This window comes from Alexandromys fortis, unplaced genomic scaffold, assembly GCF_014885135.2.
Source record: "Alexandromys fortis isolate MF-2015 unplaced genomic scaffold, M_Fortis_MF-2015_v1.1 scaffold_89, whole genome shotgun sequence".
Taxonomy (NCBI): Eukaryota; Metazoa; Chordata; class Mammalia; order Rodentia; family Cricetidae; genus Alexandromys; species Alexandromys fortis.
The window spans coordinates 777,217-792,839 of NW_026067973.1; the positions used below are offsets into that span (position 1 = coordinate 777,217).

General features: G+C 45.6%; 1 protein-coding gene across 2 annotated transcripts in view; it reads left to right on the top strand.

Moving 5' to 3' along the window:
- Positions 1–15,325, top strand: part of Mpzl3 (myelin protein zero like 3) — a 21,738-nt gene extending 6,413 nt beyond the window's left edge. For both annotated transcript variants that reach the window (XM_050156406.1, XM_050156407.1), the window contains exons 2-6: positions 785–951; positions 5,960–6,170; positions 7,499–7,664; positions 9,698–9,761; positions 12,600–15,325. In XM_050156406.1, the coding sequence (XP_050012363.1) occupies positions 785–951; positions 5,960–6,170; positions 7,499–7,664; positions 9,698–9,761; positions 12,600–12,626 (635 nt within the window). In that variant the 3' untranslated portion in view covers positions 12,627–15,325. The remainder of the gene's footprint in view (positions 1–784; positions 952–5,959; positions 6,171–7,498; positions 7,665–9,697; positions 9,762–12,599) is intronic.
- The last annotated feature ends 298 nt before the right edge of the window (positions 15,326–15,623 follow it).

Below are 15,623 nucleotides of genomic sequence, written 5' to 3' on the forward strand. Positions count from 1 at the left end.
TTTTTGAGACAGAGTTTCTCTGTAGCTTTTGGAGCTTGTCCTGGAACTAGCTCTTGTAGACCAGGCTGGCCTCAAATTCATAGAGATCCGCCTGCCTCTGCCTCCCAAGTGCTGGGACTAAAGGCATGCGCCACCACCGCCTGGCTAAACTCTGTCTCTTTTGAGCAAGTTGTCTCTGTATAGCCTTAGCTGTTCTTGTTTTTCCTGGAACTATCGCTGCTATATACCAGGTTGGCCTTGAACTCACAAAGATCTGCCTGCCTCTGCCTCCCAAATGCTGGGATTAAAGATATGTGCCACCACTGCTTGAGTCTCTTAGACCTCATAAAAGCTGCTGTATTCCTGGAGCGTGTGTGTGTGTGTGTGTGTGTGTGTGTGTGTGTGTGTGTGTGTATGTGTGTGTGTTTTGAGGGGTTGTTAGGGAGGTCACAGAATGAGAAAGAATAGATGTTGTTGTCTTATAGTTGTCATGGCAACCCTCTCTTGTTTGTATTTAACAACTACAAGCCTGTGTTTGGAAAAATGCTAATGGGATTAGGTTTTTAACTTTTACTCAACTATTTGCTTTAAGTTGCTATTATGATTTAAGACCATAAAATGATAAAAATGTTATTAAAGATTAATGGATCTTAGCTCCTTGCTCCTCATAGATTTGTCTGAAAGTACATTGGTGGCTCTGGCTTTTGGGGGAGGTCTCTAAAAATTATGCAAAGCATCTGTAGAGTTCACTCACATTGCATAACCCAACAAAGCAAACGCATAGTGTTTGGCCTTGCCTCACTAGGTATGCCTCCCACCCTCTCTCTGGAGATCAGTGCAGATGCCCATGTCCGGGGATATGTTGGAGAGAAGATCAAGTTGAAATGCACCTTCAAGTCATCTTCGGATGTCACTGACAAACTGACCATAGACTGGACATACCGGCCCCCCAGCAGCAGTCGCACAGAATCTGTAAGTGTGGACTTTTTAGAACGTTCCTCTGAGTGCCTGGCATGGCAGCACACGTCTATAATTTCAGCATTGGTGAGGTAGGAAGATCAAGAGTTCAAGGCCATTCTCAGCAACACAGCAGTCTTGAAGCCAACTTGATCTACACTTAAAAAAAGAAAGAAGGCCTGTGCCCTAGTTCAGTGAATAAAGACTCCTGCTTCGCAAGCCTGATGACCTAAGTTCAAGTCCTGAAACTCATGGGGGACGGAGAGAGTGCACACTCAAAAGTTGTCAAAAGTTGTCCTCTGATTTCTATGTGTAAAGCCTAGCCCTAATGTTCCTTCATGACTTCTTACACACCTACACCTACACACACACACACATACACACACACAGCACACATACCTCCAGAGACACACACACCACACACCTCCAGACACATACATACACATACACACCCACTCACCCACACACACCACAATACCTCCAAACACACACATACTACACACCTCCAGACACACACACCCACACCACACATACCTCCACACACACACACCTCCAGACACGTATACACACACCATACACCTACACACACACACACCACACACACATACATACCTCCAGACATACACACACACCTCCAGACACACACACCTCCAGACACACACCTACACACACACCACACATACCTCCAGACACACACACACACCACACACACCTCCAGACACACACACCACACACACTTCCAGATACATACAGATACACACAGACCACATATACCTCCAGACACACACACACACACCTCCAGACACATACACACACATCACACACCTACACACACACCACACACACACATACCTCCAGACACACATACCACACACCTATACACACACACACCTACAGACATACACACAACCTACACACTCACACACACCTCCAGACACACACACACCACACACCTACATACACATACCACACACATACACACCACACACACACCTCCAGACACACACACACACACACACCACACACCTCCAGACAGACACACACACACATAGACATACATACTACAGTTAAATTTAGAAACTGACCAGGCGATGGTGGCGCACGCCTTTAATCCCAGCCATTGGGAAGCAGAGGCAGGCAGATCTCTGGGAGTTCGAGGCCAGCCTGGTTTACAGAGTGAGTTCCATTACAGCCAGGATTGTTTCACAGAGAAACCCCGACTTGAAAGACAAACAAACAAAAAATAATTAGAAAATGAAATAAAAATAGATAGGGCTTTGGAGAAAGCTAGTCTTCTGCCCCTTATGATACTTGTTTAATCACACAGAGCCTTTTACTCTGCCATGTAAGACTCCTGCACATTATCTTCAAGGAAAATGATGGTCAGAAACCACGAGGAAATGGGGCTTGATTTGGTTGCCTTGTTGCTTCCTTCTGCGTGTCATCACAGCTTTGTTTTAGATCTGATGCACTAAGAAGGGCATCTCCAGGACGTGGGCTCCAGAAACTCCCCGCTCACGTCACTGACATCCGTTCTCTGATAGCTGCTCCCATCCGCTGTATCTGTGGGCGTGTCTGTCTGACAGTCCTGCACTCTGTAGATTTATCTTGGCTTCTCCTCTGGCCATGCAAACATCTGCAGTGATTTATATAGCTGCCTTTGAAGGAAGTTGTGGAACTTTGTAATGGTGACAGATGACATTGGTGACAGATGGTCTTGCAATATTAGAAGCAATATACTTTAGTCACACATATAAAACACATTTATGGTTCAAGTCCCATTATGGGTGTTTAATTAGAGATTACAATGCTGTAAAAACCCTTTCTCTTTCTTTCAGTTGCCTTGGTTCAGAATGGGTGCTATTTAAGAATATATTTGAATGTTGGGGCTGGAGAGATGGCTTCGCAGTTAAGAGCACAGACTGTTCTTCCAGAGAAACCCTGGGTTCAATTCCCAGCACCCACATGCTAGCTTACAACCTCATGTAACTCCAGTTCCAAGGGAATCAGATGCTCTCTCTGTTCTGGCCTCCCTGGGTAGCAGACATGCACTAACACACAGATGTACATGCAGGGAAACCCCCATACACATAAAATAATTTTTGAAAAACGTCAATACTATAGCCACATGTAAATTGCATTTTTATTTATTTATTTATTTGAGTATGTGTGCCACGTGAGCATATGAAGGTCAGAGGACAACTTGCAGAATCCAGGTCTCTCCCTCCACCCCTTGGATCCTGGGGATGCACGCAGACCTTCATCTCAGAGGCAAGGCGCCTTTACTCCCTGAGCCACCTCGCTGTCCTTCCTAGACTGGATTTTACAAAGTCTTCTTTATCCTATTTTCCTCCATTGGAAAAGAATGCCTTTTATCTCAGTGAATACGCTTTGAATTGTGCATTAGGAGCTGTGACTGAGTGCCATGGTGTGGAGTGCCGTGGTTTTGGGATACAGGTAACTGGCAAAGGAAACGCGGCGGGTGTCAAGGTTCCTGTTGTTTTAGATTAAAATAGTTCCCTTTATTCTGACTTGTCAGGACACCAGGCTGACCTTATTTGGCTCTGCCTCCTTGGCCAAAAGTAGGACAGAGTGAGCAGTTGGGAGCTTCTTGAGTCAGAACCCCATTGCAAACAATGCTTCTCCTAGAGTGCCGTCTGTGAGCAGTAGGGAGCTTCTGGAGTCAGAACCCCCATTGCAGACAATGCTTCTCCCAGAGTGCGGTCTGTGAGCCCAGTCAGAAACCAGCTAGCTCATCTGAGCAGGAATCAGCAGCATTCAAGAGTCTTGTCGCTCAGGGTTGCGGAGAAGTGGTTAGTTTGTCAGCCTTACTTCGATGATAGGACTTGGTTTTTGGAGACAGGTTTGCTCTGTACCCCAGTCTGTTCTTGAGTGTATAACTCAGGCTGGGCTCACCAACACAGCATTCCTGCCTCAGCCTCCTGAGTACTGGGAGTACAGGCACACACCATCATGTTGGCTTGGTAGGCCTCCTTTATCCCCCCGCCTTCCCGAACACTTGTCAAATATATGTTGGTTCTTACCGTTTCTACCAAAATGTAAGTTCCATGAGAACAGGAGCCATGATTGTGTGGCACCCATTGTATCCTGTTCCATCACACCTCTGGAACATGGGAGGTGTGCTAAGTATCTGTGAAGTGAATTCTTGATGAAACTGACCAGGGAGTGATTCAGCATCTTCTCTGAGGAATTGCTCTTCAAAGTTAGGCAATATGGTGGTTGGAAACGCCTGGTGTCCTAAGTGGAAGGTACCAAGTAAACAAAGAAAGAAGGAAGCCTCCTGTCTTGCATAAGAGTCGTGTTGATTATCATACCTGCCTGTCACACCTTCAGGCGTTAATATGTGCTTTTGGCGACCAAGTGTCCAGCCACTAAGTCCAAAGCAGTGCCACCTTAGTATGGTAGAGAGTCATTGCACGCTTATCAGGCATTTGACGTGGGCTTGTGTTAACGGCCACGGGAGAGACCAGAGAGAGACAGGATCTGGAAAACGAAGACCTCCCTTTGTCTCTAGCTAGCTGTGTGCCTGGGAGTAACCTGCCTCCCACGCTACAGTGACGTTCTGAGGGCCAAGGGAGGAAGCAGTGGCGGCCATTTGCAAACCGTGATAAACAAACATCGGGTGTTTCTTCAGATACAGTTCCCCTTCTTCAGCGTTATTGACATTTACGCCTGCGGGAAGTTTAGCAGTGCCCTTGACTTCTACCCACTAGGTGCCTGAAGCTCACAACCCAGTGTGCCAAGGAAACGAATAGCCTGGTTAAGCAGTAGGCAGAAGATCTGAGCAGACGTTTCCCAAAAGAAGCAATATCAGTGTTCAGATATATGAAAAAGCCCAGTGCCTCCAATTATAAAGGGACTAAAAATAAAACTGTAATGAGACCTCACCTCAGACAACCAAACAGAGCTGTTATAAAGTAGGCAAGTCATGGGGCTGGGGGATGGCTCAGAGGTTAGGAGTGTACACCGCTCTTGCTGAGGACCTGAGATGGCTCACAGTGGCCTGTGGGCACCTGCACTCATGCACAAACACACACATGCAAGCACACACACACACGTACATACATGTACACACACACGTACATACATGCACACACGATGAAAAATAATAAAAATAAGTCTTAGAAAGGCAGATTACAGTAAGGATTGGTGCAGGTTGGAGAAAAGGGAAATTTGCTAATGTAAATAATACAGCTAATTTAGAAAATGGCCTGGCAGTTCCTCAAAAGCAAAAATAGCTTCGAGGGTAGCTCAGAGGTAGAGCTTAGCGTGCACAAGGCCCAGGGGTCAAGTCTCAATACCACACAAAAAAGCCACATTGTGCTCCATAAATATACACAGTTACTATTTGTCAATTATAAAGAAATAAATACAATTTAAAACCTGGTGGGAAAAAAGAATCTGCCCACATTGTCAAATGTTTTGTGGAGAGTGAAGCTGCCTCTGCTTGAGGGTCATTACCTGGGGACTTTAGGAAGAATTTAGAAGAAAGTTCTTGCTTAGATCGCTCTGTGTGTGTGTGTGTGTGTGTGTGTGTGTGTGTGTCTCTATGTGTATATATGTATGGGTGTGTGGGTATGTGTGTGTGTAGGTCTCTGTTGTATATGTGTATGTGTGTGTGTGTGGTAACATGTGAAGGTGCCCTTAGAGCCAAGAAGTGTGGAATCCCCTAGAGCTGAAGTTCTGTGTGCTTGGGAACTCCCTGATGTGGGTGCTGGGAACTGACCTCAGGTCCTCTGGAAGGACACTTAGCCACTGAGTCATCTCTCCAGCCATAGACAAGTTCTCAGGACTCTCTCATCAAAGTTTCTTTCGGATCAGTTGTATTGACCTGTCTTTCTAAGAGAGAGGCGAGAAAGGCACTAAAAACAAAAGAAAAAAGCCAACTGGGGGGAAAAGAAAACCCTATTTTACAATTCTTTCTAACTTTGGATCTACTCAGCTTTTCATTTCATTGCGTTGTCCAAGTTAACCTTTTCTCTCGTGGTCTTTGCTTTCTTAGATTTTTCATTACCAGTCTTTCCAGTACCCAACGACAGCGGGCACGTTCCGAGACCGGATTTCCTGGGTTGGAAATGTGTACAAAGGGGATGCGTCCATCAGCATCAGCAACCCCACTCTGAAGGACAATGGGACGTTCAGCTGTGCCGTGAAGAATCCTCCAGACGTGTACCACAATATCCCCCTGACAGAGCTCACGGTCACAGAAAGGGGTAAGCTGCTCACTGCCAGGCTCCTCTACTGCTGTGCCTCCTCGGGTGTTTTCTGGAACTCATCAGTTGGCTTGGGGGATCACTGTGTCAAAGTTGTCTTCAAATGCCCGTTAAGACTGAATCTTTAGACGTTTATTTATTTTTATTTATTTTGTATGTGTGTCGGTGTGGGCATGCATGCTGCAATGGTGTCTAGAGGTCAGAAGACAGCGTGCAGGAGTTGGGAACCACCTTTACTGGCCGAGCTGTCTCAATTTTAACTTTGAAAGCTGGATTTTCTCTTTTAATGTCATAGTTTCTGCATTGTCTTTTTCATTCTATCTTCAGGTGACCAAATGTCTTGTGGAATGTTGAGCAATCCCCCCAATTTAATGAAGGGTGCTTGTGTGTGGTGTAGAACTTACTCCAGTTGTCCTGTTGGGGTCCTCTACAGCTCAGAGGCTGCTTGTGTGAGGGGCGCTCCCTCTAATAGTAGGCAGCGCTACATTTCTTTATGCTACAGAAACGGCACTTTCCTTCTCCTGTGCTGATAAGGTTATGAGTGACTCTTTTCAAAATTTTCCTCTGGTGACTATTATGTGGTTATTTGAACTTGAAACTGGGTTTGAACCAAAGACATAGAAACACATTATGAGTCATAATTTCCTCACCATTTCTTGGGGCTTCCCTCCATCCTTTATTTCCTCCTGCCTACCTACCCTGTCCTTTCTCCCTCCTCTTCCTCTCTCCCTCCTCACCTTTTTCTTTGTCATAATTGTCATCTGGTTTGATGATAACCCATTGCACATTTATGTACTTAGACCCCTGGCAAGAATAGATTTCATTTTTCTAGAAGGCAGATTTCTAAAAATGATATTTCCTTAAAAGTATATTCCCTGTAAACTTTGGCTGTCCTAGACCTTACTTTGTAAACCACCAGGCTGGCCTTGGTTGGAGATTGCCTGCCTCTGCCTCCCAGTGCGGGATCGAAGGTGTGTGCCACCATGCCTGGCTTGAAAGACCTTTATAATCGGGATCTTTTTAGTTACATCAAAGCAAATGTATCATATGCTAAGCTAAAATAATGTAAAAAATAGGACTTCTGCTTTTACAATCTGCATCCTGCCCCATATGTGCTTTTAGGCCCCTGGAAAGAAGAATGAACTGGTAGACTCCTAGGTGGTGGAGTTATGTGTACATGTTTATCCTTCTTGAATTGTTTCTATTGTCTGTGGTGAATTTATTCCCTTTGTAATGAGAAGCATGAGCAAAGCTGGGATCAGAAGAATCCCGAGCCTGATCTGAAGTCAGGCTGCACTTGCACAGCCCTCTCTCGGTTCTCCCTACAGGTTTTGGCACCATGCTGTCCTCGGTGGCCCTACTCTCCATCCTCGTCTTCATCCCCTCGGCAGTAGTGGTAGTTCTGCTGCTGGTGAGGATGGGGAGGAAGGCAACGGGGGTGAAGAAGAGGAGCAGGTCTGGCTATAAGAAGTCTTCCATTGAAGTTTCTGACGAGTAAGTCCCGCTGAGACCCCAACAGTGAGCCTGGGTCCTTTTCATAGCTCTGCACTGAGGGCAGCACCTGTGTTCCATATCCACACACTTCCCTCCCAGGCTGAGGTCAGCTCTAGTGCTGAGATTTCTTTCCAAATGGGGTAGTTCCGTGAGGGGCACCAGAGGAAGATTGGAGTGCCATTTGTGGACATTGACACGGAGGGAGGGATTGACAGGGAGCTTCTGTCAGGAACCACACTGTGCAGTGCTGCGGCTCCTCATTTACATTTTGAGCATATATCTCATCTCCTAACAGAATATGTATGAGCAGTGAAGGAGGCTTTGAGAAGAGCCCTGATGGGCAGAGGAAATTTAAAGAAGCATGTGCTGTTCTTGGTCAGCAGATGCTCTGAAGGGGTGTGGCTACTGTCTTAGTCCCTGCTCTAGAGCTGTGAAGAGACACCATGACCACGGCAACTCTAATAACAGAAATCATTTAACTGGGGGCTGGTGTACCATTTCAGAGGCTTAGTCCATTATCATCATGGTGGGAAGCATGGCAGTAGACATGATACTAGAGAAGCAGCTGAGAGCTACATCCTAATCAAGAGAGAAAGAGAGAGAGAGAGAGAGAGAGAGAGAGAGAGAGAGAGAGAGAGAGAATGAGAATGAGAAACTGGGCTTAGCATGGGCTTTTGAAACCCTAAAACCCAATGACATAACCCTAAAACCTACAAGCCCACATCCCCTAATCCTTTTAATCCTATCAAAGAGTTCTATTTCCTGGTGACTAAGTATTCAAATATATGAGCCAATGGAGGTCATTCTTATTCAAACCACATGGTTATCAAAAGCATCTATTAATCACCATTCTGCCAGTGGGCAGGCACAATCCAGTCGTTTCACTGAAACAGATTTACTTCTTAAAAGGAACAGAAATGTACATTAAAGCCCTGTAGCTGACACGAGGCGCACACCTTTAATTCCAGCACTCAGGAGGCAAAGGTCAGCAGGTTTCTTTGAGTTTAAGGCCAGCCTGGTCTATATAATGAGTTCCAGGCCAGCCAAGGATGCATAGTGAGACCCTATCTCAACAAAGCAACCAAAAAAGAAAGTTCTGTGATGTTTCCGTTGTCTGTGAAAGGACTCTTAGCCTAAGGATGAGGGAGTCTTAGCCTTGGGAAGTTCTAAAGTTTTCTTTCTGTCTATGTGTTTATTTATTTGCTGGAGAAAGACCTCCCTTTTCAAGGAATGTGTAACACACACACACACACACACACACACACACACAAGAATTATTGACAAACATACTGATGTCTGTTTCTAAGCGCAGTATATAAAACTCTCTGTGGTCTGTTCCCAAGTCAAATGTTTCCATCATTTGCTCTCATTCACTCTGTAGGCCGGCTATAGTCAGCTCATGTCTTTTTCCTCTAGATATTCTATAATCATTCGTGTGTGTGTGTGTGTGTGTGTACACGTCTGTCTGTCTCTACCTGTAATCTGTCCATTTGTCCATCATTTGCTTTCTTCCGACTCAGCATTCCTGGGATGGCCCCCTTCCCTCTCTTGTTTGTCTAGAAGCTTTCTTACCTGCAGGATCAAGCTGCATGTCCACTTCTCATCCTACTCCTTGAGTCCTGATCAGAGACTGGGTCTCCCCTGCACTGTGCCGCATGGCAGTTCCACCCTAACTGTTGGAATATTATCGTATGGTATTACAGTGCACATTAGTTCTTACCGTCCTCACCCACGTGGGTGTGGGAGCTCATCAACAGGCCAAGGCCTTTCTCTTTGCTGCTGTTCCCACCCTAGCATGGCACCCCAGCAGTACTGGTGTCCAGTCCTTTCCTGAGTGTATGATGGTGATGAGCTCCTGTTTGCTGGGTGTTCTGCTACCTGTCTCGTGCACACTTATTTCCTACTTATTCCTAACGACTCTCTTTTAAGAGTCAGCTATAAAACCACTCATGGGATTTCAATACCTGAGTTTGGAACTGTCCCCTGTGCTAAGGACTGTGGCAGCTGAGTTTTGCTATGTATTCTTCCCACAGCACTGACCAGGAGGACAGCAATGACTGCATGGCGAGGTTTTGTGTCCGCTGTGCAGAGTGTCTGGTAAGTGCCTGTTTCTTCTGGAGTTAGTTGGTTCTGTTCTTTTACCACGTGGGTCCCAGGGATTGGACTCAGGTCATCAGACTTGACAGCAAGCTCCTTTACCCACTGAGCCATCTCACCGGTCCGTGATTTTATGTTCTATCTCATGGGTGTAGAATTGTGTTCATTGTGTTCTTAAGAAAGGGGGTTGTGCAAGTAAGCTACTGACAGATCACACACACACACACACACACACACACACACACAACCAGCCAACCAAACCAAACAACAACAACAACAACAACAAAACCCTATTGAATTTTTACAGGAGGATTTCAAGTTTCTGGACTCAGAGCCCTGAACTGAATTCTCTGATGGACACTGGTATTTTAAAGGAAGTCAGGGTGTACAGTCTTTATGTGATTTGGTTGATGTCTTTTATCACCAAGAGACATCCTATTGGCAGGTCCTCATCCCTCTCTGAGCACAAGCAGTGACTCAGGCTTATGTGGCTGTCCTGGGATCTAAGGAGAAGGGAGGACTCTGATGTGGTGCAGCTGGAGACGCCTCAGAATCAACCTGTGATCTAATGTGGGCACACCTGTCCCTGAGCCGCTCAGCCTTTCTCCAGATGGGTGCAGCCCAGTCACTCACGGGGCTTCTCATTATTTGACTTCTGTGAGCTCGAATTTCCTATGTGAGCTGAGAAAAAGTTGTTAGTTTATGAAGAAGGACCTAGTCTCAACTCTCCAGGGTTTGAATACTTTGACAACACAGAGTAAGAGACAGTTAGTATCCATCTTCCTTCCTTCCTTCCTTCCTTCCTTCCTTCCTTCCTTCCTTGCTTCCTTTCTTTCTTTCTTTCTTTCTTTCTTTCTTTCTTTCTTTCTGAGACAGGGTTTCTCTGTAGCTTTGTAGCCTGTTCTGGAATTAGCTCTTGTAGACCAGGCTGGCCTCGAACTCACAGAGATCCGCCTGCTTCTGCTTCTCAAGTGCTGGGATTAAAGGCTTGTTCTACCACCACCTGGCCACATTTCTTGTATTAATTTATTTAATGATTGTTTATTGGCACCTGACATGTGCCATCTGTATCATTCTGGGTGCTGAGATCATAGAGGTGAAAACACTTCCAGCTCTTCCAGGGAAACGTTCTCTGCCTGAGAACCTCTCACACATCCTCTAGCGTGCAGTTGAAAGAGCATCTTTTCTTAAATTGGGGCATAAACACTGACGATTTTTTTTTTGTTGTTGTTGTTTTCGAGACAGGGTTTCTCTGTGGCTTCGGAGCCTGTCCTGGAACTAGCTCTGTAGACCAGGCTGGTCTCGAACTCACAGAGATCCGCCTGCCTCTGCCTCCCGAGTGCTGGGATTAAAGGCGTGTGCCACCACCGCCCGGCTAAAACTTGAAATTTGTATCTCATGTGTGTGAGTCTTATGTCTGCATGTGTGTCTGTGCACCGTGTGGATGCAGTGCCCATGGAGGCCAAAAGAGGGCATCAGATACCCTGAAAATTGAGTTACTGATGTGAGTGCTAGGACTTGAACCCAGGTTCTTTTAACTATTGAGCCCCAGGAGTCAAACCCTGGTCTTCTGGAAGGGCAGAGAATGTTCCTAACTACCTAGTCATCTCTCCAACCCCAGAACAAGATGTAAGAGTGAAATCAGGAGTTGAGTTTGAACATATTAAGTTTGAAATGTGTGGTGGGCAGTTATGTTTTCAGAACAGAGGCCTAGTCTGAAGATATGACCTGGGAGCCATTAGGAGATAGAGACAGATGGAGATATGTCCACCGAGGAAATAGATGAGTATATTTGTAGGAGAGGTCAAAGGACTGAGCCTGGAATTCTCGGAGGCTTCTAGATTGGAAAGACAAAGAGGAATTAACAAAAGATGATGACAAGGGTTGACCTGGTTTGAAGACCACCAAGAGAGTTTGATATCTTGGGAGATGGGGAAGAAAAATTTTCCAGGAACTGGGAGTTCACTGGTGATGTTTTAGTGATGTGGAGCCTACTGGTGACCTTGGCAAAAGTAGCCCCATTGGGATAGTGAGTACAAAAGGTACCAGGGAAGGGGCAAGAACCATCGCAAAGATACATTGGAGGAAGGGAGTGCCAATAGCTTTTCTTAGGTAGGAGGCAGAGAACTGGGGCAGTAGGTAGAGGGTACTGTGTGTTGAGTTGCTGTCTATGATGGGTGGAGCACATTTCTATGCCGTTGTGGCTGATCCAACAGAGAAGGAAAAATTGATGCAGCAAGAAAGAGAGAGAGAAGGGAGAATTGCTGAGTTTACACTAGGAGGTGTCACAGGAGGACATTGTTGCTGGAGATAAAGGCGGATAGTAGAGAAAAGCCGGGCACGGTGGCCCATGCCTCTAATCCCAGCACTCAGGAGGCAGAGGCAGGCGGACCTTTGTGTTTTGAGGACAGCCTGGTCTACAGAGAGAGGTCCAGGACAGTCAGGGATGCACAGAGAGAGTACATTATCTCCATTTCAGAGATGCTGAAGTTGTCACAGAGAAGTGTCTCGGGGTCCTTTAGCTAGAAAGGTTGGAGCGAGGTAAATGAGCTCCTAACCTCAGCCCTGTACATTCTGCTGGAGGCAAGCATTTCTGGTGTGTTTAGATCCTAAAATAAAATCATAAGGAGAACCACTGGGTCTTCAAAGCAGTGGTCAGCCTGCAAGACTGTGTTGAGGTCCTGTGATGCTCCATGGAACTCTTAGATGTGCTAGCAGGGATACCCAGCCATTGGTACCCAAGCTAGGTTCCATTTGGAGACCCCAGACACATGAACTTTGCCTCCATCTGACTGTGGCATTGTAGTGCACAAACATCTGCTATTCTTGCCCCTCTAGGATTCAGACTATGAAGAGGCCTACTGATGAAGTGTGTCTGATGGAAGAAGGGTTACCTAACAACAGGAAATATCCGGTTCCCCTGGCCAGAAGTGCCACTGGCGGGGATGGCAGTGACAGAAGATTCTGAAGGTCATTGGTGAAGACTTTAAGGACCATTTATTTATTGAAGAAGTGTTCATTTTATATTTATAAACTGTTCAGAAACTTCCAGAAGGGACTCAGGCCTTCCCTTTTTTTTTTTTAACACACTTGGATGGAACAAAGAAATTCTTGTCTTGAACAGAAACACACCCCTTGGTTTACCTTCGCTCTTGAAGGTAGTTCGTGTTTTCTTCCAGTTGCCTGAAGGAGGATACTAAACATCTGTCACTCTGCTGATGCCAAAATTGTACTTTTTAATGATGTGGAGCTTGTAGTTTCCCGATGACGTGCCAATGAACAACACGCTTGTTTGGGACAGGTAGCCTTTGCTTCCTCACGCACGTCTTCTGTTGCAAGTATTCAGTGTGCGTTATGTGATTTAATGGTCATCAGTTGTGTTTGCAGGACCGGGAGTATTTGACCCCAATTTTTTTAGATTCAGTAGGCTCATAAGTTGTCGACTAATTTTAACGGGGTCCTTTAAGTATTAAAGTGTTATCAATGTACAGTAAGGAAGCAGATTTTGAGGTAGAAGAGTCTTTCTCGTGTGTCTTGCTAGGTACACTTTGGGCCAAAGAATCTTTGTTATTTTGTGTTCCTGCGGCTGACTAATTTGTGGTTTCCTTCTTCGTTTTTCAAGTCAGAGGCAAGAAATGCCTCTGAAGAACGTTTTTGGGGGTGACTTATGAAAATATTTTTGTAGTCCTTTCCTTAAGTCTTTTCACTTTTCTTGTGTTGTTGTTATTTAGAGCCTTTCTAGCTCCAGGTTGCACCAGTGATGGACACATTACGGCACCTGCAAGCTGGTTTTCTCAGTACAGAGATGAGGAAGTGAGGTTGCGCAGGGCATCACCCCTCTCTTCCCTCTGTGCCTTGTAACCCACACCTCTGCTCTTTATAAATTTTAATTTATAATAAGTTTTCTATAAACCATTAAGATGCCCCTGACGTATCAGGGAAGACTGGCGGCATGTGTGCAAACAGCCCTCTCTAGAGAGTGACAGGGCTCATGGCTCGATTGTGAGAGTCACAGATGACCCCTCCCCCAGCCTTGCTGGTTTCAACAAGCTGGTTTTCTTCATGGTTCTTCCTAAAATGGCTCAGGAGGGCTCCATGTTAGTGTTATATACTATGAAGCTTATAAAAGTCATTCTACTTACCACCAAGATCTTATTCTTGGGAAGCTGGGATTTTAACTCTTAAAAGATTTGTTAATCTAGCTTGATGACTCATGAATCTGATTCTCTGATAAGCACTGTGATTTACCTCTGGTCATGGGGGCCCCCAGAAGAAGCAGAGGAGGACCTGGCATTTTATGTCACTGGTAGCTAGATTCCATGGGTCTCTGGGCTGCTTGTTAGAGATGTGGTTGTCTGTGGCCGCTCCAGTGCGACCCTTTTCTGACAGATAATCAGAGAGAAGAAACCTTTCCGGCACCAAGCATAGACAATTGGGCTCCTGAAGATCTGAAGAGAGTGATCCAGTTATGAGGGAGCATGCTGTGGACCTCACTGCTCTGTCAGAGGTGTGACAAGAACCCATTTAAACCATTATCCTGTGAAAACGGGGGACCAGTTTTGTATTTTGGGATTTTTTTGCAAGTGTATTGTGAGGCTTTGTCTTGCTCAGAAATTGGTGAGTTAGGTAAGATGATCGATGCCTGATGAACACACACACTGTTGTGAAATGGTTCTTCCTCCTTTAAATGACAGACCAATGAAGCCTTTCATTGTAAGGGAGTAAGTTAGTAATTTTATTTGCTCCATGGGTTTGCGGTCGCATCCCAGGCCAAGGCTGCCTTCTTCACCCTTACACTGAGGTTTGCAATATAACTTTTTGATCCTAAGGGCAATAAGGCGGTCAATGGAACCCTGCCTTTAAGAATGAATGTAAGATAAAGGGTTTTTGTTTGTTTGACTTACTGTTTTAATATCTTCTAAGGTGCCATTCTTATACCTTTGTTTTTTCCTTTCTGCTGCTCTGTGGGCTCAAACCACATGATATTATATCATTGTTTGGAAAGAGATTTAAGTCTTTCATTGTGGCTGTATCACCTTCTGAGTTTTATGATTTGGGCTCTTAAAAATGTTACAAAATGTGATTTTATAAAGTACTCTGTTTCCCCCGTGACCTGTGGCTTCAGGCTACTTGGGAACATCTTAACTGTCTGCGGCTCCTAAGTCAGGCAATGGTGCTTCAGAAAGGAAAGTTACCCCTCCCTGCCATGTGCATGTGTGTGTGTGTGTGTGTGCGTGTGTGTGTGTTTTACAGCAACAGAGAACCCGGAGGCCAAATCCTGAACTAGAATGTTCTATCATCACTGAGCTCCCGTTCTGAAGAGGGACTCTAAGAAGATCCATGGAGTGGCCCGAGACTCTTAATTACCCAACTCAAAACCTTCCTTTTGGAAGAGTCCACTCCGGTGTTGAACTCTTCACGGCTGTATCTCATTGACTTTTAAAATCAAACTAAAGTTTTTATTTGTTGGAGGCAATGAGCTGTAAGGCTACGCGCATTGACCTTGTGACTCATGGAATCTTTACTCCGCTGTAGTTAATAAACTTCTTTGCACTTTGCGGCTACCCTCTGCATGTCTGTCTACATGAAAATGAGAAGTGTCATGTGAAGGAGGGGGTTTGTGGTTTTCAGCCTTGAGGAGATTGTCTGAGCTGTATGCCAGCAGGACTCGGAATAGAGCCGCGGCTTGATGGGGCCGGCTCACACAGCTCACACGGCTCACACAGCTCACACGGCTCACACAGCTCACACGGCTCACACGGCTCACACAGCTCACAGCTCACACAGCTCACAACTCACACAGCTCACACAGCTCACACAGCTCACACAGCTCACACAGCTCACACACACAGCCCACACAGC